Below are 26,618 nucleotides of genomic sequence, written 5' to 3'. Positions count from 1 at the left end.
GAATTTAGGAAAGATTAGGGTGTTGTCTTTGTCTGAAAGAATCTAATTATATTTTATTTCTCCCTTTCTCTTCTTTGTGTTAAGAAAACAGGCCCACATGCACAATGGAGTGGGATGTTTATCTTTCTTTGTCAGGTGGACGCTATCTAATACTTATAAATATTATACAACGTACTGGAGCTAATTAGTCCTGGGAGAAATTAGTCCAAGCAAATTAATCACTGATATTCACTGTGGAATTTCATTGTCTTGTGGCTCAGAGATTAGTTAGTGCTTCTCGTGCTTTCTCATTTTCTGCCATAACAAATTTACCTATGATGGTAAGGATGGCTTGTTAAGAGTCTACCTCAATTTTTCCACTTGCCTTCCCTGGGTAGAGGTAAGCACATGGCTCAGACAATGGTCGGAGCAGAGGCCTTCAGGTTAAGTTGGGGCACCTCTACTTTTTCCCCACTTGGAGGATAAAAGGATACCTGATGGGTAGGATCCTCTTACAGTTACAAGAGAATGTACATTGCAAGCACTAAACATCGATATCTGCTGTTTCTTCCCCTACCTGTGTAACACATCAAGAGCCTTGAGGCATAGTCCTAGGCTAAAGTGTTTTATTTAATGGCACTCTTGACAAGTTATGAAATGAGAAGGCGCGGCAATGACTCTTTGTTCTTCCTAAGTTTTAATCTTAAATTTGTGGAGAGATTGGAGTCAACACTTGTAAGATCTAGTACTTGTACATTCTAGTTCTCCAGAGGACCACACTGATAGGGCCTGGAAGCTTAAGGGCATCAGGCACTGTCAAGACCAGAGTTTATACCCCAAATCTCAGAAATTGTAGTGAACATCTTGGCATGGCACTTTCAGTTTGCAATGTACTGAAATGTGCATTGTTTTGTGTAATTCTCACACACATTCTGTAGGTTATAGTTATTGCTATTCATAAATTGGGAACTAAAGATATCTGACACTCCCAAAGCCACATAGCTATGAAGGAGCACATGCCCTGACTCAATTTCTTACTCCTCTCAGCACCTCAGCTGACTTCTCTGCAAGATGTTTCAGGGTGAGGCCTAATGTGATAAATGGAATTTTCAGACCATTAAGTCTAGACATCTCTCCTAGTGTTGCTATCCTAAAAGATTAAAATCATAAAGCCAACTCCATTACATGCAACTCTATTCTAACTTTAGAAAGTCTATGGGAAGCCAAACTGTGTTTCGCAGAAATGGTCTAAGGAGCCAATATTGAAAATTTCTTTTGAAATGTACCTTATGTGACTTACAGCACAACCTCTCTGTGCCTTTGTTTTCTCAACAATGAAATGGAGAAGTGATTCCTTTTATTTTGCAATATTGTTCTATTAAAAATAATCTCTTAAAGCAGCTAGAATCTTATCTAAACCATAGTAGGTGCTCAATAAGTACTTTTTATTGGCAGTTTTCTAAAATGTAGACTGTAAATGTAGCATGATACTGGACCCTCCCCACAAAAAATGAAAAACATGAATTTAATAGTCATCATGTGTCACTATAAAAATGCCTAATAAAAAGGAAAACAAGCCTACCATCTATAATGCTGAATTGTAAATCTAATTTGTAATGTACTCAAAATGTACATAGCCTCTGAAGGTATTTTCCTTCTATATCTTTCAAAAGACACAATCAGATTATTGTTGAAAAATATGCGATAATAAAGAATTGGGAAATCTGAAAGTTAGTTTGGGATTCTCTCAGCTTGTATTTGAACATAACTCTTCAAATACACTTATAGATGATTTCTATCTATTTGGATGACCAATTTTTCTGGAACATTGTCATAATATGTATAAACACTTGATTTTTGGAGGAAATATTACTATACCTCATGTTTTGCCAGTGCCCAAGTGACATTGCACATTTTTAACTTTTGGGGTCTGGAAAAATACAGATTATTGAAATAATGATTCCATCATTTCTGTTTTCTCTTTTCCCTTCTTATATTTCACTTTTACTTTGTATCTTAATTATTTTCTGATGTATTTTTATTTTAGAACTAAATGCTTCTATAAATTCTCAACCACATCTTATTCATCTTTATATCCTCTCTATATCTTGCACTCTTGTACATAGCACACATAAATTATTTTATGAATAATATTTCTTATTATTATTAATTTAATGAGGAGAACATTAACCAATAAAATGGAAGAATACAAAAATTGAAGTTTGTGTGTATATATATATATATGTATGTGTGTGCTAGTAATGGAATACCTAACTCAAAGTGACCAAAATGGTAAAGGAGTGTGTTGACTTACATAAATAAAAGTCTAAATGCAGCACAGACTTGAACTATTAGAACTATTAGAGGAATTTGTGATACCATTTAAGGTTGTTGCTCTATTTCTCAATGATTTGCCAGAGCTCTATCTTCCTATGGTTTATTCTATCTTCTGGATGGTTTTTGCAGCAAAAATGGTAAGCAGATAACTACCTGATCTTAAAAGGACTACTACGTTCTTTCTCTTTCACATAAGCATTGGGAAGGTGATATCTCTTACCACAAATATCCATTGAAATGCATCCCTGGTTGAGAAAATTCTTAATGGACACATGTCCATTTCTGTCTATGAACTAATCCCTGCATGCCAGGTGGTGATGGATATGGTCCTAAGGCAACATTACAATCAAGAAAATGGGAAGAGTCTAGCGTTCAAATAGGGTTCAATACCAACCAAATCAGAAACACTGAACAATTTTGGTAGAAGGTAGGGAAGGAAGATAGGTAATGAATTTGCACTATAATTGGATGGTAGTTTGAACTTCTAGAGTTGTAAAAGTAAAGTTGAAATTCCCCAATGTTGGAATTACTAAACATGCAAAAAGTGGTAAAACACAGAGCCATATGGAGCTTTAAATTTAAAAACACAATGTTTTCATGTGAATACTATCTGAATAAAATTTTTCCCTGCTGTTATTTTTGTAAAACTAATTCTAATGAGTCACTATGAAAATAAAAGAATTTTATAAAATATCCAAAGTAATCTCTTCACTTCATTTTTCCTTCTCAAAATGAAAACAAACAAACACAAAAACCCCAGCTACCCAAGTATTATAAGCATTATATTATTTTTAAAGTTTCTATGGATCCTTTAGATTACAAAAGAGGTAAAACCACATTTGCATTCAGTTTTGTTGAGTCACAAAATAGCTAAAAAATTACCTGTAAGAGCAATTCTCATCCTTGTCAAACTAATAAGGTAAATCTCATTGTCCCATTCCTTTAAGAAACTAATGGAGCCTAAGACAAGTATAGAGCACTCCCCTCACCCACCAAGCCACTTGACCAAACACCCAATTGCCTAGGGCCATGGCTGTGCCTCCAATGTCCCCACCTGGACTTATTCTTTGCTTGGCATTCACCTAGCTAAAGCACTCTGAATTCTTCCTAGTTTGTCCACTTTCCCTGTCTTTTTTCTTTCCAAAAAAGCCTTCATCCTTCACCTCCAGTCACTACAAAAATACCCAATGCACTACCAAATAAGTAAATAAACACATCCTTGAGGGTCAGGAATTCTCTTAATTTTCATGTGTTCTGCTAATCTTGTACTAATGAGAAATAATTAAAATGTGATACCTAAACTTCTTTATCCAGACTGCCTATGAAAAACAATAGAGAAAATGACTACTATTTTCCTTTTAAAATGTCTTAATGGTATTAATAGAGATTTATGGTCAGCATGGAGGAAATAAGTTCACTCAACTGTTGTTAGAACAGACAGGATTTTCTGCTTTCCCTTCCAGCCTGCAGCTATAGAAGGGGATGACAGGAGAAACTTCTTTCACTGTTGTTGCTCAACAGATAGGCAGAACTTCAGTGCACCATTCTGGCTTGCCATTCCTGCTGTCCTCAGCATAGCATTTCAAGGGGTGTGGATCTCACCCATCAAAGAGATTTAAAGAGGTCTAAGGATCAGATTGCCATCATTACTTTTGAACACTAGTGTTTCCATAGAGGTTTAGTTTAACAAAAAAAGATAAAAAAAAAACCCTATATTAATATTCTTTACTTCTTTCTGCAATCCAAAAAAAAATGTTTCTCCCTACTCCTCTACCCTGACCATGTCACCAGGATTTATATAAATTTAGAAACATGGAGAGAGAGAGAGAGATGGACAATAGAAATAGATAGATAGATAGATAGATTGATAGATAGATAGACAGATAAATAGATAGATAGATTGATGATAGATAGGGTATGGGTTTCCTCCATTTATTATTTTTATTTTTGTAGTTGTGTATGGACAGCATGCCTTTATTTTGTTTATTTTTATGCAGTACTAAGGATCGAGCCCAGTGCCTCACAAATGCTAGGCAAGCATTCTGCTACTGAGCATTCCCAGATTCTTTCCACTGGAGTTTATGTTAAAAGGCACATCAAATACATATTATTTGCCTAAGGTGGAAATCACTGTAACACTGGTACCAGAGAAGTGGTACTTCCAAAAATCTAAAGGGACCATATTAATTCAGAATGTAAAAGTGTCCCTTATCTTTAAACTACACCAGTATGTACACATGTGGGATATTGCCACAAAGGATTCATGCTGTCATTTGGGGACTGACAAGGAATACGTCTTAAGGATTGTGAAAATAAAAACCAAATACTCTAATCCTCAAAAATTGTAATTTATTTTAATTTGAGTTCAAGAAACATCAAAGCCATCAAATTGCCTTTAGTTTCCACTTTTTAAAGATTGTTTACTTAGCAAAGGAAGACATTCTAATGGACTTCCTAGAACCTCTTGGTTTTTTTTATGTTTAATGAAGCTGATTGATTTTTGAAGGATTTACTTTTGAGCATACAATTTTTCATATTTAAAAGAAAGATTGAGGGGAAAAAATAAGCCTGTGCTGAATAAGCATTGCTACTAGCACACATCTCTTAAATACACACATTCAAAAGCTATTTTTTAAATCCTATTTTTTAGCATGCACTCTGAACTTGGAAGGAAATTCCACCAGACTCACCTTGATTTGTATCCTGTTATTTCTGATAAGCAAGCATGTGTATGGAAACTTTCACACACATATGCAAGCATATGCTGCCAGAAAAAAATTGGACACATTTACCACTTAGAAATAATGAACCTCATGTCCCTCAAAGGCACAAGCTAGTCTCTAATTCTGAACTTTCTGAGGACCATCGATATCAATATTACACATTTCATCATTTATATCTATAAATAAAGCAAAGGTATTGAAATCCTGGTGGTGAGGTCTGGCTTTTTTTAAAAAAAACATTGAATAAGATTATTAACTTCATTCCAAACGTAGGTACTAGAGGATTCATCCCTATGTTGTGAGAAAAAAAATATATGTTCTGGTTTATATTTATGTTAATCTACAACTTGAATATGCTCTATTGGTTATCTGTAAGAACTTAAATCTGTTCACAATTGAAAAATGATAGCTTTGAGTTGATTGATGATTAAGAAAATGATACTGGTAAAGAATGAGTCAATACTTGAAAATAAAGACCAAAGAAAAAAAAATGTAAGATGTGGAAACCAGGTTTTTATCTGATAAAGTCAAGAAAGGGATAGATATTTTTTAAATCATCCCTTACCATAATATGAAATAATAAAATTTAATTTTGTTTTCTTTTGGCTTATTACTTTGGTTCCTTATCAAAGTTACCCATATTTCTGGCATCTCATTGTTTATTGACTTTCATCATTTTATCCCATGACAATTCTCCTCAACGGTTTCCACTATTTTGTTGTTGTTTATTTTCAACTATTCTATTTTATCTCATTTCCAGATGTGGACAAGGATGGAAGGGAAATCGATGCCACATCAAGTTCTACCCTCCTACCTTAGATGTCATGTACAGTCAGAACAGTAGGTGACATGATGACTAAAAAATGGCTTGATTTGGGGTCTTTAATGTTTTTCACTATATATATATATATATATATATATATATATATATATATATATATATATATATTTTTCAACTATTTGAATTTCCAGACATATGGACGCTTCTGGGTATTGGATTGGCATTCCTGGTGACTCATGTTATAGTTGCTATCTTATGTTGTCTTGCAAACAGAAAAGGACCAGTCAGGTAAGTGATCCCTTTAATTGTTCAATAAAGTATAAGTAACTGAAGAATTTTCTGAAATATTTCATTGGCTATATTTTCTTTTTATCCTATTTTACATGCATGGAATTCCTATGTTTCCATAATTCACAGGTTTATTTTTCTGGGCAGAAACAAGAGCTACCTAATAATGATCACTCTTATTTCTTTTAGTAAAAAGCCTTAAGTTTACATTTCAGATTATGTAGGAGCCTTTTTGAAGACACCAAAGGGGGTGGAGGGAGAGGGAGAGACTATAACATTGTTCACAGACTGAAAACAGATCAGGAGCTGTATACACCCTCCTGGTAGTACCTGAGGAAGGCAGCAGGACCACAGTGATGACCCTTTCTTGGCTTATACAGGATGGCTGGTCTCAGTTGGCTTCTCAGCACTGATGTTTTAAGCCAAGACTCCCATGGCACGAGCAATACACAAAGAAGAGGCTAAGAACAGTTGTGTCTGAAGGAAATCTGCATCCTGGGCTCATGCATAAAACTCAGAAGCCCTTTACAATCTACAGAGATATTTAAAATCCAAAGCTTTCTACCCATCACCCATCTTCTCATCACTAATAAAGGTTACAATTCACCCCCAAAGTCAAATAATTGACTTCCCCGTAAATATAGCAAGATAAGGGCTCACAATAAGATTGCATAAAACTTTAAGTAATTAAAAAATGCATCACCTCCTACACACCTGAGTTTGTGGTCAGAGATGTATACCTACTGCAACATTGCCATGTCAATCAATCATTTTCCTGGTGTCAACTTGTAGGTCCCACCTGGTAATTTCCTGAGATCTTCAGCTTGAAATCATGTTAATGAGCATACATGCATCTTGATATCATGAATTAAGGAAAGTTATTACAGAAGTATGGTGTCCCTTTCCAAGAAAGATCTAACATTAATAATCTATTACCATTAAGAAAATCTGTATGGGGTGGGGGGTTGGGGGACACTGTGGCCAGTGTTTCATTAAGGGGTCCTTCTTCCTTCCCAGGATAATCTAAGCTACCCTAAGACTTACAGTCTCAAATAATTAGTAAATAACAAAGCCACACTCAAAAATATTTACAAACACGAAACCCCTGATAGATCTAGTCCACATGGGCACTGGAACTAGACAGACAAAAGATGGCTCCTGTGATTTATTGAAGGGGGTTCATCAAAGGCAGGGATAAGGTTTCAAGGGCAAAGTCTTGTTTTGTGATTCTTGCAATCCTTAGGTTGATTGACATCTTGGCAGGTCACGCCCATGTCAAGTGCTGAGTGAGACCTTTGGCAGAGCTTGAGGGGGAAGTTCACCTGCCTCAGTTCCTGTGGGGAGTGCCATGGGGTGTTCCCAATGCCGGACTTAGCCCCTCAGGAGGCTACTATGCACAACAGTCCACACACAGCCCAGCGACGGCTTGTGACATGTGTTAATTTTAAAGTATTTTACATGTTTATGTGGCTAAAATATGTCAGGCAATGTAAAGATAAACATGAGTGAGAAGCAATCTGAACTTTAAAAAGTTTTTAATCTAGTGGGAGAAATAGACACACGTGAAATACTGCTTGTGTGCTAGATTATACTTGTTTATTAGTTGGGATTCTCCAGAATCCAAAGATAGATAGATAGATAGATAGATAGATAGATATCATTTATTTATCTTTTCCAATATAGGAAGAGGGAGATACTGACTTATTTTAAGGAACTACGTCTTGCAGTTGTGAGACCTGGCAAGCAGGAACCCAGTAGGACAGGAAATTCAAGAGTTGTGGTGCAGCCTGGAATCCCAAATCTGCAGGGCAAACCTGCAGGCTGGAAACCGGGCAGGGTTTCTGTGTTTTCTTGAGGCAGAATTCTTTCTTCTCCAGGAAATTTCAGTCTCTGTTATTGAGGCCCACCCAAGTTGTGGGTGAGTAAAGAAGTAAGTTGCTTTATGAGAACATTTACAATCAGTTGATTTTGTTCAGTCAACTGTAAATGTTTAGCACATCAAAAAAAAAAAAAAGAAGAAATTTTAAAAAAAAGCACCTTCATAGCAGCATCTAGACGGGTGTTTGACAAAACAACCGGGCAAGGTGCCATTGCCTGACGAGGCTGACACATAAAGTTAATCATCCCAATACATAAACAAGTTGTCATATCCAACAAGCAGCAAGAGTACTTGGAAGGAGTCCTAAATTTCACTCCTCCAAATTTGTATTAGAAACCTATATTGGAGGCTATCGAGAGAGGTTCCCAGCAAATGGCAGCAGCACGATGCCACAGGCTGACAAAGTCACCTTCCTCTCTTGTCTGTTTCTTTCATTCATTTGCTTGCTTTCTCTTCGTTGCTCTTCACCCCCTTTCTTGGCTAAACTTTATTTCTCTTTTCCCTTTCCCTATTTCTTTATCCATCTTACCTTAATTTTCCTTCTGTCACCTGCCTGTCCTTCGTTTCCCCTTCTTCCCATCACCTATTGACACACTCCCAGCTTTATCTATATCCGCTTCCCTTCCCTGGGAAGATCTGTACATTCTTCATGGAGGATGTTTCACTTCCAGGGTTTCCAATGCCATCTGAATGTGAATGGATTTAAGTCCTCTTTCTCTTACTAACATTCTTTCCTGAATTCCAGATTCCATACCATGCTTTCAACCATTTGCTAAACCTTTTCTATATAATTTTTCTCTAACATGCATGAGGTTAGTGTCCATCATTTCCATATCCTGAAGCCTACCTTTGAAGTCATTATTTGATCATTATTTGAAATGAAAAGCTGAAATATAGCTGAGCTTATCATCTGACCAGAACTCTAGTCTGAAAAGAAGTCACAAGTGTCACAGAAATTGAACTGAAATCAGCCACACCCATTAAATAAGAGCCTCCAAGGACCATACATTCCAGTGGACTGCCCAAACTACCAATAACTGGGGTAAGACACACTTGCTAAGGCTTACTAAAGGAAGCGGAACCATCTCCACTGATGGCCTTCAGTCTCTCATCTCTCCAGTCTAAAGAGAGAAGTAGAAAAAAAGGGAGAAAATGGGTTCCTGAAGTCATGGTCATGGAAGTAAGGCAGTATTTGTGGTGAGGAGTTTTTACCTCTTTCTCAGGGTGAGAAATGGAAAAGGAGAGGAAGATACCAGCAGCTATACTACCCAAAGCTAAAGGATGGATGGCCTCTAAGAGAATTAATAGGCAAAATTGGTTGTGTCTAGGAAGAAAAAAAAAAAAACATGGAAAATCTGCTTTCAAGGCCTGCAAGAGTTTTTGACATGTGTACCCTCAGCAGATGGACATAAACACAACTTTCAGTTTAAAACTTTGAAAGGGGATGGCCAATAGAGTGTCCTGCACCAGGTAGGCTGAGAATGACAAGGTTATAATGTACCTAGGAAGAATGGTGATGAGGGAGAGTGGGAAATCATACTGTAACTCAGTTTTGCACAACTCTCAGAAGATGGGACGCTTCCGTTGGTCCATTTGAAGTTGCAAAAAGAACAGAGATAAATTGGAGTTGTAGGTTGTCCAGACAGCTGCCAGTTCCCATGAAGTGATATCCCTGGAAAGGGTATTAGAATAGGGCTGGGCTGAAGGCAGACACCACTGTCTTTTTGTTTTTAATTTTTTTATTAGTGCATTAGAGTTGTACGTAATAGTGGGGTTCATTTTGACATAGTCATACATGCATGGAATTTAATTTGCTCCATTTCAGTCCTCAGGGTTTCCTTTTTTCTGCCTCTTCTCCTATCCCCCTTTCTCTATTCTGCAGATCTTCTTTCTATTTATTCATTTTTTTAAAAATTGGTGCTTTGCAGATATACATAATAGTGGAATTCACCTCTTCCTTACTACTTCAAGCAGTAGCCCTGGTCTAAGTTCGAGTCTAGAGTGAAAGGACAGGAGACAAATAGAGAATGGAACCTGATATTATTTTACAGCTTTAAAGTGGATTGGATTAAGTGTCCATCATTTAGAGTGACCCTAAAAATAACTGGGCCAAGAAGGAAGGCAACTGATAGAATATGGAGATGAATGGCAACAAACAATTAATAACAACAAAATAGAAGTCATTTAAAGTTTTAAAATTCTTTCTTGAGATCTCTCAATTGGTTAACCCCAGTTTTGGGCTCTACTACATAATAGAAGCAGATGAGATCCAAAATAGCATCTCTGTCTCTGATCCTCTTATTTACCTCCCTGTTCTCTTCTGTTTCTCTAGTATTTATTTTGTCTCTCTGATTTCCAAAAATCTCAAAACAAAAGTTTTGATTCCCCATGATTACCAAAGTCAAATATCACACAAAACTGTATCCTCAGTCTTGTTGACCCACTCCACACCCTTCCCCGAGGTAATAATGAAGTTCTTCCTCTGGGGACCGAAGAGAGGGGATTCCCACAAAAGAAACAGACCAGCCTGGAACCAGTACAGGCAGAGCAAAACCAGAGCCTTCACCAATACCTCTCCAGGGTCTTCTTCAGCAGGGAGGATGCCTACTCTGGGGCTTCAGAGGCTATTCAAGGGTCTGTGGTACAGACAGGCTTGCATATGGTCAGATTTCATGCATTCCCTTTCAGAAGGAATCTAAGTTAGGAAGGTGCATCTGGCCTGCCCATCTCTTTTCTCATTTCAGTTTTTCTCTGGTGTCCTCCTGAAGTACCATCATGAATCTTACTAAAATAAATAATTTATGGGAAAGAAATATTCCCTGGTGGGGAAAACAGAAGAATAACCCGAGAATGCATCCACCCCAGAGACTGAGATTTGAGATAAGCAGTAGTGAAAGGGGAGCAAGAGATCAACTTCTGCAGAGTTGTTCTGTTCTCTAGGCTCCTCTTTCCTCGGCTCTGCTTTGCTTTCTTTTCTATTCTCCGTCTCTCTTGTCACCCTCCCAACCAACCCTCCACTTAGAATTAGAAATCACAATCAACAGAAACAACTGGATAGATAAACAGGACTGGCTTTGTCATTTATGTCAGATAGCCTCATGATAATTTCTGGAATTTTAAGAAGTTCAATCTAAGTTTTCACAATTTCATAAATATCAAAAATAAAAAAAATAAAAGTGTATTTGAAGAATTTTTGTAATATCAAATATTTTAGAAATGTAAAAATCTATGAATGTTAGACAATAACTTTAAAATGCAAAAGGGGATGCATGGTTTTGAAAACTTATTTTATGGAGCACTTATATGACAAAGTTCAAGGACCACTAACCAAGTTTAATTTTACTATTTTCACCCTTCTGCACCCTGCTCTTGAGAAAAATCTCACATTCCCCAAAACACGTGAATTTTCAAATCCTCTGCCATGTAGTTGTATGTTCTGAATCATGGGGGTATTTTTTTTTTTTGCCATCCTGTCATGATTAGTTACTGAAAACATTGTTTCCAACAATAGCTTACAACACTTATCATATAGTCAACTTAGCTGTTTCCTTGTTAGTCCTTATCTTCCTATCCCTAGTACCTTAGCATTGTATGCATAATTAGTACCCAATGTGTGATTACTAATGATTAACTGTACATTACTGAGAATTATTTATACTTCTCAGCATCACCAAAAGCCATTGTCTGTACTCACTGATTACATTCAAATACAGTTGTTACACATCAAATTTCCAAACAAGTCTCTTTTTCCTAAAGTTGTATGAAATGTTTGACCAAGCAATGGTTAAGCAAAATAACAATGGTTCAAATTGAAAATAATGCCCAAACCTAAAGATTTAAGAATTATGTGAGCAAGAAATGATCACCCTCTCAAAATAAACTTTAACTAAAATATTTTTTGATTAAATTTTACGAAAAGAATCTGTAGCATGTGGGTGTGGTGGTGCACTCCTTTAATTCCAGTGGCTTGGGAAGCTGAGGCAGGAGGATTGCTAGTTCAGAGCCAGCCTTAGAAACTTGGCAAGGCCCTAAACAACTTAGTGAGACACTGTCTCAAAAAATAAAGAGCTGGAGATGTATGTAATGGTTAAGTGCCACTGAGTTCAACACCTAGTACCAAAAAAAAAAAAATCTGTATCACAAGAGATCCTTCAGTAACTTGAAAGAAAATTTTTAATTAATTTTTTCAAGAACATAGTATGGAGATTGTATGCTTAGGCAATACTAGGCACAGGAACAAGCCTTTCAAAATTGCTGTTAGAGGTTTGATTTCCTGAATTTTATTAAGCTTTTCATTAGCCTTCTTTTAGCGACTTGCCACTTTGATTACAGGAAAAAGAAAACAACTCCACCTGTCTTAATCAAAATAAAGAATTTAGTGGAAAGACACAGGATGCTTCATAGAGCTCAAGGGTAAGGATGAATGAGTTGGGGGGCCTCAGGAAGACATGGACAGTTCAGTTTTTCTTGTGCCTCTCTCCTCTGCTTCATTTTACTGGTCTGCTTTGTGATTCTCTCTGCAGGTATATTTCCTCTACTTCAGTCCATAGAACAAAATGATATTCACTAAAGGATAATAGTAGTCACTCGTTATCTTTCCAGACCTTTAGAATGATGATCACTTTCTCTTATTGTCCACGTTCCATATTCCAAAGGAAAACCTTCTGATTAGCCAACTTGGGTAGAATTCCTATTTGTAGAAAAAAGCACATGTGGGTAAAATATGGGACAGGATCAATAACACACACATGGCTCAGGAAGACCATTTCAAGGCCCTGTAGTGGTACAAATGGGCCAATAAGATCATTATGAAAGATATCTGAAAGGTATCTACTATATTATCTGGCCCAAAGTGCACTGGAATTTTATTCATGACACTTTAGGGACTCATCCAATATGGAAATCTTAAAAGTTGCTCATAGTAAGAGAAAAGATACGTGATCATCAAATCTAGACCCAACATTAAAGGATACAAATAGTGAACTATTTATTCTTCTTTTGAGTAAATTATAACTGCTACTTTCTTATTTTGGACTTTATCGTCTTTGCCTGGGGAAAATTTGCAATAAATAACTGTTCATTACCCTGCATTGGGGCATAGGCTGCTGAAATATTATGCTAACTTAATAAATAATAAAAGTTAAAAATGAAGAAACATATTTAGCTATACTAAGATATAAATATGTCTATATGAATAACTATTTGAAAGATTTAGACCTGAAATTTTTCTAAACAATTTCACAGAATTTAAATAAGCTCAGGCTACTGTAACAAAATACCACAGACTGGATGGCTTAAACAACAGACATTAATTTTTCACAGTTTTGAAGGCTGAAAAATTCTAGATCTAGGTAGAGATTTAATTCTTGAGGAGGCCTCTCTTTCTGGCTTGTAGGTTCTTTTCTTGCTGTGTCCTCACAGGGCAGACAGTAAAAGCAGATATGCCTTCCTCTTCTTACCAATCTCATTATGAGGGCTTTGTCTCATGGTCTTATGTAAACCTAGTTACCTCAAAGAAGCCCCATCTCCTAATACCATCAATGTATACATTTAGTGTATAATAGTAAGTATGTACCACATTGGAAGGATTCTTGGGTAGGCGATTATAAGCTGTGCATGTAATCTTGGGCAGGTCTCTTAATTCAATTGCACAAGCATTTATTTATTTATTTTTTCTTTTGTGCTGGTCTTCAGAGAGTACAAAGATGTATTCATTAATATCACCACTTTCTGGCTTATACTCAATTCTAATATGTTTGATTCTGATGAGTTCAATGATAGAAATGTAGACAAAAATCCTACAGGATAACATGACAGGAAAGAATGAAAGAAAATTATGGTTGTTTATATATTTGATAAGAAAAGAAGGAGAGAAGATTAGAATTCCAAATCCTGGACCTGCTGCCTATATCCCAATGGAGAGTACAGATTATTCTTTGAGATTTTTAAATGAGTGGCACGTGGTCCCTAAATAAAATATCCATGTCCATAATATTAAATTCTGTCTGCAAGAATTAGTATGATAATGTGAATCTTTGAAGGCAGAAGTTTAGCTGCTACTCAAGTGTGAGATCCCTGGATAGGCCTAACTTGGGCCCAGCAATGAATATTTATTCTTAGCAAAAAATCAAAACCTTGCTTATTCGGTGCCTCAAGGTATTCAGCTGCTTTTTAAGAGAGAGTGTCACTAGTGAGCTTGGCCTGGTCCCAGAAATGAATACTTAGCTTTAACAAACTGGAATTCCACTAGCACAATGGTCAAGGTGGTGTTGTAATGCATACAAAACCTGTGCTCTCTCCACACATCCACACATGCATTCACCCACAAGAAATACAGCTGTTCTCACAGTTTGAGATCCACAAACTGAACTCCCAGATCCCATTCCCCTCTGTGTATATTGGCCACACTCTGCCAACTCTGCTAAATGTTAACTTAGAGCCAGAAAAAAGAAATTGAGAGCAGGGCTTTCAAATCTTACCCTTCAAAGGAGTGTTGGACCACCAGTGTTGTTCCTATTTCTCTTCTTTCTCCCTCCCTCCCTTCTTTTCTCTTTTTCTTCTTTCCTATGTTAAAGAGAAGCCCTAAGCAACCTACTCTCTGATAATTTCCCCTTAATCCCCACCCTTGTTTTCTTGTTCTGTAGTGATAGAAAAAAAGAGCCAGAGAGAAACCTCAAAGAAAATATTCCCATACTCATAAAACAATCTTCTACTCATAAAACAATCTTCTACTCATAAAACATTTTATTTTTTGTTCAAAGAGTTGATGAAGATAGAACTTATATTCAGAGGTGAAATGAGAGGCACCCAGGACAGGACTTGATATATTACCTAAAGGCCTTGGTGGGATGCAGCAATTGAGATGGATGCATTCAAGTTTATAAAAAGAGGATGGTATCTGTACTCAGCAATTTGAAGGATGAAGAAACCTGAAGATGAATAAAGGGGGATCCAAAAACACAAAAGAAAACACGAAACGCTGTGACTTCAAAAATCGTACACATAGCTGCAGAGTATGAGAAGGAAATCAAGTAGATTACTCTTAGAAAAGTATATTGTAGAGAGATTGTTAAGGATTTGAAATTCCCACTAGAGAGATTTCAGTTTGTTTTTTAAATAAAGAAACAAAAGGCCAAGGATTATCTTCTGTCTGCCCTAACAAATCCATCTTTCAAAACAGAATGGATAGGGGCAAGGGTTATATATCAGGAGGCTGGCCTTTATGAATTCCACTAAAAAGCCTTCTTGTTATCTGGCTTTGTTGTATTTGGCCTAAGCAGAGCATGCTGGGAAAGGAAAGAGAGGAAGAGCTGGGTGTTCCTCACTGCCTCCCTGCAAATGGCTGCTTAAAATGACAAGTCTGTCAGTAGATTCTACTCTGTCTTATCCTAGTTCCATTTCTTCTTTTTTTATTTCTTCTTCTAGCTTAAAGTGGTGACAAGTCTGATGTTACCTGCTCCATGTATTTCACCATTCTTTATAATTCCTCTCTATTCTGGTCATGTCCTTGTAAACTGACAGTTTATCAAACACTCCTCAAATTTTCCAATTTGTGTGTAAGCAATTTCCCACTTGGACGCTGTCTAATACGATCCAGGAAAGTGTCTTAAGTAAAAGAATGACAAAATATATCTTGGTTTTTTAAAAAGGAAAGCAGAGTATTAAAAATAGATTAGAAAATATGAAGAGAAAGATTGTCAATCTAAGGACACCAGCCTGTTCCTGAGATTCGAATGAGAGATGACTAAACCTGGCAAAGTGGGGACTGCCAATTAAGGAGGTCAGAAAAAAAGCAAGTATTTGTGATGATTCCAGGGTTTTACACTTGCATGGTTGATAATGCTGAGACCCCAAAACTCAGGAATAGGTTTGGGTAATAGAGAAATAAATTTTATATCCTACACTTCCTTATGTATCAAATGATGAAACTGGACTAAGCCAGTTTTCCCCAAGACTTCTTTCATATTTAGGCTAGTCCTAAAATTTAGGTTATAAGTGAATTTTTTTAAATAATTATTTTTCTAACAGACTTAATTTTATCATTTCATAAGCAAAAAATATTCATGAAATAATAGATTTTATAGGCCACTTATAAATTTTTTTCAGTCATACCTTTATTACAAAAATGCAACGATATAATTAAAATGTTTGTGTTGCCTATTTTAACCTTTTATATAACTAGTGTTATGTTTGTTACATATGAGAAATGATAAATCAATTTATTTTAAAGTTTTTCCCTCCAGTTTTGAAACTTCCTGTTTGCAATAGAATATTGTGCTCAGTTCTTTGGGGGCCTAAATATTCCTTGCTTATAATGTTACTGCATTAAACCTTTCAACTATTAGAATACCTTTAATTTCACTGAGTAGTATCCTACTGTTATCTCTATACCACAATTCTGCAAGTTAATGCTTAATTTTTTTAAGGGTGTCTAACTTAAAATTTAAGATTAGATGAGCCACTTGACAAATCTATCTGCATGATGGTCTTTCCCACATGACTGACTGATGATTAACAATGTCTGAGACTTGGTTGTAATTCTACTTGCTGATAAATCTTCGGACAAATCAAGGATAGCATTGTTTGTTTTGTCTTGCACCTTGCTTAACATATGGTGAGTGTTTCATAAATAACACACAGGGCAAATGAAAAATCAGTGGGTAGGATCTGAAGACTTGAAAAATAATACATCAAAGTCTTGGATTCAGGCTCCATGGGCTGAACAGGTCCAAGATGTAGAATTTGTGATACCAACTGCCACCTTTCCAGATGAATCGTGAACACACAGGATTTATTGATCAAAAGGGGATAGAACAAAATTTCCAGAAATTCTAGGTTTACTCTTTTTCTTTACCTGAAAAACAAAACATAAAAAGGGAATACTTCCACAAAGACCATGTTCAAAACAGGTAACCTCTGCCATCCTTTCCAAGTCACCATGGGAAGAATTAACCACTCCTACCTCGGAGCTTCCTGAGCACTTTGTTCTCAAGCTTGGTTTTCATCCAGCTCATTGACTTTTGGTTTAGTTTCTCCCATAACAGATTGTGAGCATCTTGATGGCAAATCCTTGTCCTATTCATATTTATATCCCTAAGCTCCACAAATGGCAGAGAGGAATTCATCTCAGTAAATATTTGTTAAAATTTGATTTCTCAGCCTGTCTACACTTGAGTATTGGAACCCAAATAAACATTTTATATTCCAAAGGCAATACTTTACTTTCCCTTAATGCTCCAGAATTTATTCATACAAGAATCTGGCAGATAATTTTAAAAAATTGGATGTCCTTGTTGGGTATAGTGAAGAATTTTCTTCAAAGTTGAGTGATCTTCCTATTATGTGGATGATCAAAGGAAAGCTAAAGAAATGACAGATGATACCTACCTGTATGCCCCTTGGCAGCATTGTTACTGGGCTCTATGATGAGCTAAATTTTAGTCCATGATTGGGATTGTAAATCCTAGACTTTTAATGAGGGATAGGAAGGAATACAAAAAAACCTCTAAGTGTATCTATTCATAATCTACAGAAAGAACAGAGCACAAAAAAATATCTGGACATTTTAGATAAGAAATTTAATTTATTAAATGAATGTATTCAGTGTGTTCCATATAGTCCTCACTGTTTCATTTATGGTCATGTATGTGAGGTTTTTTTTTTTTTTTTCTGGAGTCTCTTAAAAGCAGCCTCATATCTGACAACTTAATTGCAAATTCTACTTAAAGAAATGTTACTATTCTTGTTCTATTTTTCTAGAAAAGCCATTTATAAATGACTTTATGATTAACTCTTTTCAAGAAAGTAAAGTACTATTTACAAAAAGAAAAAAGAAAAAAATTTCACATGGACTCAAAATGATTTCTCATTTTATGTCTCAGGAACACAAGTATGATTTAATGTAAACTTTATTGATGTGTGGAAATGTATTTGTGTGTTGCTATTGCTAAGTATCTTATTCTGAATCTATTGTCATTGGACATAAACTCCAGAGAGTCTAAGGAATAGTGTCTATGTTGAAAATGTAAAGATGACTTTCTAACAGCTCCATATTCTAATTATTTGGCTTAAAGATAATCATTTCATTGTTGTTACTTTGCCAGTAGAGTATCTCTGGCAGAGATGAGACAGGAGTAAAGGCACTTTTTAACGTCTTCCTTCTGTTGCTATAAATCTTACATAGCAAGAACACAACATTCCAGCCCCTGACATATTTGTAGGTTGCATTTGTTTCTTCATGTTCGAGCAATCAGAGTAGATGAATGTGTTGTAGGAGAATCAAGTGCTCCTCTGAAGAGGCAACCTGTTTAAATAAAATCCAGGAAGGCAGTAAAGGTAAGCGAGGTGTTTTATTAGGCAGTCAATCATTATAGTTTCATCATAGCATATAGCAAATATACTTAGCACCTTTAACTAGAGATCCAGAATTCTAAATGTTATGATTTATTAATGTTGCTAGAGACTAGAGATTGAAGGAGATTGGTTTCTTAATTTTTCTTCAATATCTGCTTTGTTATTCTCCAGAAAGACTCTTTTGGTTTTCAAATCTTCAGTCACACCATTTTTCCTTAAAAGAATCCTCAGGGACAAGCCTACAATTTCAGATTCTGTTTACTGTGTTGGAATTCCAAGCTCACTAATGAATCAAAGGAGAGAATGACAATAGCCCTTCAAAACCAGCTTGCTTTTGTCTTTGAAAAAAAAAAAGAAGAAGAAGAAGAAGAAGAAACATATAGATTAGAAACTAGCAATAAATTCGTGCACTTGTTAGAAAATGTTTATTAAGCATCTAAAGTCACCATGCTGGCTGCTAATATAAAAATAGATAGAAGTTTTTGCATCTAGTGAAGGAGGTATATATAAAAGCAAGTCATCCTCTGCTGCAGTAAGCATATGCCAACTGCAGAGAGTCTTTTCACAGAAAGCACAGGGAAAAAAGAGGGCTACTGTGTTTTTGAGGTAAAGGTAATCAGACAGGATGTTTGAGGAGGGACTTAGTGGGGAGATGCTGTTATCACCCAGGTAGATTGCAATCTACCGCACAACTAAGGAAGAACGTATCAGGAAAATGGAATGCATGTAATGGCACAGACTATGATAGAGAATAGTGTAGTTAGTAGGAAATAAAACATAAGACAGATATAAAAAATGTTAAACTATCAACTGCAAATTCAACAGGGAGAGCTTTGCTTTGGTTGTTAAGCAATTTCTTGGATGGAACCCAGGGCCTCATACATGTTAGGCAAGTGTTCTACCACTGAGCTATAGTCCTTAAAAAATAATAATTTTTAAGAAATCTGTATAAAAATTCTAATTGTATTCTTGTGTGCTTATAATTTATTTTATTATTTTAAATAGTTTAAAAATAAGTGCAAGAAAATGTAGTTTTATTGCTTTTCTTATTTTTTAATTGTCTTACAAGCTGAACTTATTCATAGATCCAGGACAGTTTAAAGTATTAATAAATCCAAAATAAGGCTTATTTAGAGGACTTTGATGATATTCAGGAGTTATAAGGAAATAAAGCATTTTTCTAGATAGATTCTTTCATAGGGTTGTCAACTTAAAATTAATTGTCTAAAAGAGAAAGAAGGATGTTGCTAGGCAATTGCTAAGGGAAATCACAGAGGCTGATAATTAACTTCAACATTGCAATCAATTTTCAATCAAACAGATTATGTGTCTAAAAAAATCAATAAGGAAATTAGAGTGAGTTTTCACATAGAGCAATTTACATGGAAAAATAATTCATTTTGGTCAGAGAAAGTTAAAAAATACTTGGCCCTTTCTGACTGTGGTATGTTGAAGTATCACATTCCTAAGGAGAAAGGAAAAGAAAAGAATATTTTCAGAAAGGTAGCTATCAAAAACTTATTGAGTGGAAAGTAAAAGTCAACCAGGTAAATGAATGTTTAATAATATTAGCACACATCCTTTGTGAAACAGAGCTACTCAAACTGTATGTAAGAAATTGTTTTTATTTTTATTTCTAATCCATCAAATGCTAATGCTTTTATAAAATATTATTTAAAAGAATTATTAGAAAAATTATATAAAACACAAAATATTAGTCCAGATTTCTTTTTCTTAATACCTTTATTTTTATTTGTTTTTAAGAGGTGCTGAGGATAGAACCCAGGGCTTCACACATGCTAAGTGAGCACTCTACCGCTGAGCCACAACCCCAGATTTCTTAATCTTAGCATTAACAGATACAAAATTATTCTATCAATTTGCAGTAAATGTTTCTAAATATTTTCTTTTGAATTTTTATTTTATCCTGAAACAATAACCAGATAAAACCAAAGTTTATATGCAAACTATACTTTATGTAGATCTGAAGTACAGTACATGAGAGACAGTTGGGTAATGTAATGTTTCATAAATGAATTAAAAAAGATCAACTCTGCCCATAGGAAGTTAATCTTTCAGTATGAGAGACATGATTGTAAATAAATAAATGCCACTAAGTCCATTTTCCTAGATAGATTCTTATGTAGATTGTCAAGTTGATTGTCAAGGCTTTGTCTAAACAAAGCCCTATTGTAATCCAATTTTAACCAAAGAAACTATGTATCTAAGAGAAATAAATAAGGAAATTGGAGTTAGTTTTTATATACAGCAATTTAGTTGAAAAAATGTTTTTTGCCAGCAAGAGAAAGTACCATACATCCTGATAGTAAAATACACAATGAATACAGAGTACAGAGTTGATCTAACTCCAGAGTTAGCAAAGCTTCTGGCCAATGAGGAGGGCACTCAAGAACAAATGCGGAAACTGGGAAAAATATGGCACATCTGGAAACTGTGAGTGGTGCCCTTAGACTAGCATGCAGCTTGAGATAGATGATAAGAGAGGGGTAACAAAGGGAAAGTGAAGATCATAGCCATGAGTGGTATCGTATCTTTTAGGTAAATAATTCACAAGAAGCAGGCCTGGGTGGAGGTGAGGAGCTCATGCCACAGAAACACCCTGCAATCTTTTCCAAATTTCCAACAGTCCCCTCTCTGAGAATCTGACCCATGGCCAGGCCACCTTGTGAATACAGCTTGGTAAATCCAACCAAGTATCAGGGGAAGTTTTTTTGTTTTGTTTTCTTTTGTTTCCATTTAATTTTGTTTCCCAACATTTTGATCCATCTTCTTCTTAATTTTTTTTTTTTTTTTTTTTTTTTTTTTTTTTATTGTTGGTCGTTCAAAACCTTACACAGTTCTTAATACATCATATTTCACAGTTTGATTCAAGCGGGTTATGAACTCCCAACTTTACCCCGTATACAGATTGCTGTATCACATCAGTTACCCTTCCATTGATTGACATATTGCCTTTCTAGTGTCTGATGTATTCTGCTGTCAGTCCTATTCTCTACTATCCCCCCTCCCCTCCCCTCCCCTCCCCTTTTCTCTCTACCCCTTCTACTGTAAATCATTTCTTCCATTTGTATTATCTTGTCTTACCCCTCCATTACATAGCACACACACACACACACACACACACACACACACACTTTTCACTTTGAAATTTTAAATTACTATGTGTGATTTTTTTTTTGTCTTCTTATTTCCCTAAGCTGACCATTCTCAAACTTTTTGGTCTTAAGACAACTTTTTACAGCTTTAAACTATTGAGGATCCCCTCAAAAAATTTTAATGAACATTTTTAATATCTGTCAAATTTTACCATACCAGAAATTAAAACTAAGAAATATTTTATGGTCTGGGGTTGTAGCTCAATGGCAGAGTGCTTGTCTTGCATATGTGAGGCAATGAGTTTGATCCTCAGCACCACATTTTAAAAAATAAAGATTAAAAAAACTAAGAAATATTTTAATCATATTTATTGATTACTATGTCAATAAATCTATTGTAAAATATTGAAAAATATTGCAAAGTAATATTATGAAAATGTACACTATACTATATAAAGTATATATCATAAAAATAAATGACATTTTCCAGAAAATGAACTTAACCAACTATGAGGCTTTGAGGTATCATGTACATAGAAGGTAAGGAAAAGGAAAAAAATATATTTTTAGGAGAGAAGGCTAGCAAAAATTTATTGCAGGAAAAGTACGTTATTCAACTAAGTTGAATGACTATGTAACCTCTAGTAGAACAAAGCTTCTCAAACAAAATCATAATTTTGGTGAGGGATGGCGTGGGTTTCTAATTTTCTGCATTAAAACCGTTGAAATATGTTATTTTGTTGAAGTATAAAAAAATTCAACTGTATATAAAAATATATTTTGAAAAGAAGGTATAGCTTAATTGCTTGAATGCAATTATAGATAATTATATACTACACCAAAACTTGACATTGTGATTTTTTTATTTATATATGGCAGTGGAATGCATTACAATTCTTATTACACACAGAGAGCACAATTTTTTATATCTCTGGTTGCATACAAAGTATATTCACACCAATTTGTGTCTTCCTACATGTACTTGGGATAATAATGATCAGCACATTCCACCATCATTTCTAACTCCATGCCCTCTCTGTTCCCCTCTAACCCCTCTCCCTATCTGGAGTTCGGCTATTCCTCACAAGCTCCCTCTCCCTATCCTACTATGAATCAGCCTCCTCATAGCAAATAAAACATTTGGCATTTGTTTGCTTGGGATTGGCTAACTTTACTTAGCATTATCTTCTCTAACTCCATCCATTTACCTGCAAATTCTTTGATTTTACTCTCTTTGATTGCTGAATAATATTCCATTTTGTATATATGCCACATTGTTTTTATCCATTCATCTATTGAAGGGCATCTAGGTTGGTTTAACAGTTTAGCTATTGTGAATCATGCTGCTATAAACAGCACAATTGATGTGGCTGAGTCCCTGTAGTATGTTGTTTTTAAATCCTTTGGGTATAGACCCAGGAGAGGGATTGCTGGGTCAAATGGTGGTTCCATTCCCAATTTTCCAAGAAATCTCCATACTGCATTCCATATTAGCTGCACCTATTTCATTCTCTTTAGCAGTATATGAATGTACCTTTTCCCCAACATCCTCACCAACACTTATTATTGTGTGTCTTCATAACAGCTGCCATTCTAACTGGAGTGAAATGAAATCTTAGAGTGGTTTTGATTTGCAATTCTCTAACTACTAGCTATGATGAACATTTTTTCATATATTTGTTGATTGATTGTATATCATAATCTGAGAAGTATCTGCTCAGGTCCAGGATTATTTGTTTGTTTGTTTTTTTGATGTCTAAATTTTTGAGTTCTTTATAGAGATTAGTGCTCTATCCAATGTGTGAGGGATAAAAATTTGTTCCCAAGATGTAGGCTCTCTATTCACCTTACAGATTGTTTCTTTTGCTGAGAAGAAACTTTTTAGTTTGAGTCCATCTCATTTATTGATTCTTGATTTTAATTTGTGTGCCAATAGAGCAGTAACAAAAACAGCATGGTATTGACACCAAAACAGACTGGTTTTTAGACCAATAGTACAGAATAGAGAACAGAGACTAACCCACAAAATTACAATTATATTAGACAAAGATGCCAAAAACATGCACTGGAGAGAAGGTAGCCTCTTCAACAAATGGTGCTGGCAAAAACTGGAAATCCATATGCAACAAAATGAAATTAAACCCCCATCTTTCACCATGCAGGAAACTTAACTCAAAATGGATCAGGACTTAGAAATAAAACCAGAGACCCTGAATCTAATAGACAACATTGTGATGTTTAAAGTATTTTGTAATGTGGAATCTGAAACAATATCAATAAAATTTTTATACCATTACATTACAAGCTTACTGGTCTATATTATACTTGAAATGGGTTATTTACCCATGTGTGATTTTGTAAATCATACATTTTTCATTTAGAAAATATTAGTTCAGTGGTTTATGTAGTTTGTCAAATGTTAATACATTTCATTACGTAAAAAAATAAAAATATCTGTCAATCAGATTTTCAAAGTATTGGGAAACTTATGCTCATGGTAGAAAACAAAGTTCTTTAAGAATTATGATTTCTGGGGCTGAGGTTGTGGCCTAGCATGTGTGCGGCCTGGGTTTGATCCTCAGCACCACATAAAAATAAATAAAGGTATTGTGTCCAACTACAACTAAAAAATAAATTTTAAAAATTATAATTTCTGTTGAAAGCTTGAATTTTCTCATCATCAGCAGAAACTATGAAGTGTTTTCTTTGATTTATAAGACTTGCTTCATTTTTCTTCATGACAATGTCTGCCAAGTGCCCTGAATAACCATATATGTCAGTCATTATTCCAAGTAAAAGGATTGCTTGCTCCTTAAAAAGAATGGTTAGTTTAGCATGCAACTCATTCCCACCATGCTTTCCCACAAAACAATATATACCTTAATTTAATATTCCATAAAAATGCTTTATTATGCATACTTCTTGTACAAAGGGTTGTAGTAAAGGGTTGAGAGTCAATATAATTTTGCTTCTTTATCCAAATCAAAGTGACTTTTAAAAATATTTATTGCAAACTTGGTCTTAAAGAATGCAATGTACATTTTCACATGATGGCTCTGATGAGTGATATTTAACACCAGCAATTTTCTCCTCTACTGCATTAAAACATTAGTGAAAATACACCCAATGAAGAATTCTATTTTAAAAAAATACACTGGTTTGTCTTGAACTTTGAGTGAATATTTTACCTGCATGTCTCATTATTAATATAAAAATTGTTTTGAATGTGAAAGGGGTCTTTAGATTCAGGGGTCCACAGACCATTATCTGAGAAAAATTGTCCTCTACCACAAAATAGTCTTTAAAGCATTACTTGAAAGGGTGATATGGTGCTATCTGAAGTGCATGTTATCACTATGTAACCATTCTCCTTGCATTTAGGCATTGAGATCAGATCTGATTTTTCATTTTTAATTGATAATTTGTGATGAACCTCTTTCTTCCTTTGTCGTCCTCCAAATTATTTCCTAATGCATGACTCCTACTAATTTTACTAGGCCAAGAAAAAAACACTTTTGAAGTGTGCTTTCCAATCTATTTCCAAAGGGACTCTCCTCGGCATCTGGTTTATGTTAGGTGGTTGTGAATTTGCTAACACAGCACTCAAGAAGCAGAGTCAAGACTGAGTTCCCATTGGCAGCCTGGGTTTTCCTCAAGGTTAAGTTACAGGAACCTGGGTCAGCTTTATTCATACTAATTGCATCCATATTCCTGGGCATGTTCCCATTAAAGTGCTCTGCCACAGCAAGAGTGCTTTAAACAGTGACAGGTTTTTGCGGTCAGTATATTTATTTCCTGTCTGAAAAGAGTGTAAGAAAAATATGGCAGCTGTTGTATCATGTGAATGAGGTTAGCAAAATTTGGTGTCCGAATTGTTTGGTTTTGTGGCTCTGGGTGATTAATCCTTTCCTCTCCCTTTTGTGGCATTTCTGGTTGTATGTGAAAATTCAATTCTTTTCTGAACTTTTTCACCCACACATTTGGTCCTTGAGGACTTGGAAATGAAAACTTGAGCTCATAGATATTTCCCTTAATTTATTCTTGCCTTTTCAAATTGGCTTTCTTTCTTTCTTTCACTTCCCCCAGATTGTTTGTTTCTTTAAAAAAATGAAAATCATTATCTTGCAGGAAAAACAGACCATTATATAGTTGATTGTTTCCTTCTCTGCATGATTTTGTCTCTTTTTTTCTTTATCAGGAGTCAAGTAACATGGCATTTTAGAGATGTACACAATTAGTGTGAATAGGTTGATCTAATAAACTCAACTTGTTCTTTCTTTTAATATGATAAGACTTCAATTTTACTTTACCTGTAGATTCTTATAACAGATTTAATGTGACCTGTTGTAATTGTGCACTAAACATTATAGGTGTTGAGTTTTTAAAATCATAAATGTGATCATATGAAAATAAATGGTCCCCCAAAATAAATTCTCTACATCACCATTGTGCCTCAAGATCTTCATGAAGTCTCTTCTCCTCCTTGCCTACAGTTTCTTTTCTGTAGCTTTACCTAAAGCACACCCTGGAGCAGTTTCAGCCTGATTTTTGAAAGACATTCATTTCAACCACCTAGTAAAAACCATTGCTGCTTTCCTATAATAATGTTCTAGGAAACTTGTTCCATTTTTTTGTACTAGACTTTTTTTTTTTTTTACTGTAACAGATCTGCACAGTAAGATGTGCTTGTGAGCACCTGGCTTGTTTCTTCCTGAAAGTGAGACCTGTATAATTTACTATCCAGACTAAATTTGGATTCCAGAATCTTAAAGTCAAAGCTACATCCTATAGTGAATACATCTGTAAACTCTGATGGAGACTTATTTTGTGTCCTGTCCATTTATTTCCTCTGGCTCATTTCTATTTGTTCCAGTTTCACGATAACTTCCTACATATTTCTCGTTCTATGTTCTTTTATTGTGCTTATTTTTTTGCAAAGTGCCATAAATCTGTCTCTAAATTTTAAAGTTAGGATAACACTTAGACAACTTTCCTTAAAAAGAGTCTATTCAGTCAGGCTAAAATGTGGTCTATACATGATCAGAAACCAGGTGTCGAATAAAACTTGTCTAAGGTTTTAAGAGAAGAAAGTGATGCATGAGAATCACTTGGCATGGACATTTGCATAGGAAACACAGTACCCCAATCTCCTACAATTGCTG

General features: G+C 35.2%; 1 protein-coding gene across 1 annotated transcript in view; it reads left to right on the top strand.

Moving 5' to 3' along the window:
• The window catches only part of Malrd1 (MAM and LDL receptor class A domain containing 1), a 610,752-nt gene that overhangs the window by 571,872 nt on the left and 12,262 nt on the right, over positions 1-26,618 (top strand). The window contains exons 37-38 of the mRNA XM_078024684.1: positions 5,800-5,879; positions 6,012-6,108. Of these exons, the coding sequence (XP_077880810.1) occupies positions 5,800-5,879; positions 6,012-6,108 (177 nt within the window). The remainder of the gene's footprint in view (positions 1-5,799; positions 5,880-6,011; positions 6,109-26,618) is intronic.

The sequence above is a fragment of the Ictidomys tridecemlineatus genome, chromosome 10, assembly GCF_052094955.1.
Source record: "Ictidomys tridecemlineatus isolate mIctTri1 chromosome 10, mIctTri1.hap1, whole genome shotgun sequence".
Lineage (NCBI taxonomy): Eukaryota > Metazoa > Chordata > Mammalia > Rodentia > Sciuridae > Ictidomys > Ictidomys tridecemlineatus.
The sequence above is the reverse complement of the archived record's forward strand: the minus strand, read 5'-3'. Positions and strand labels throughout refer to the sequence as shown.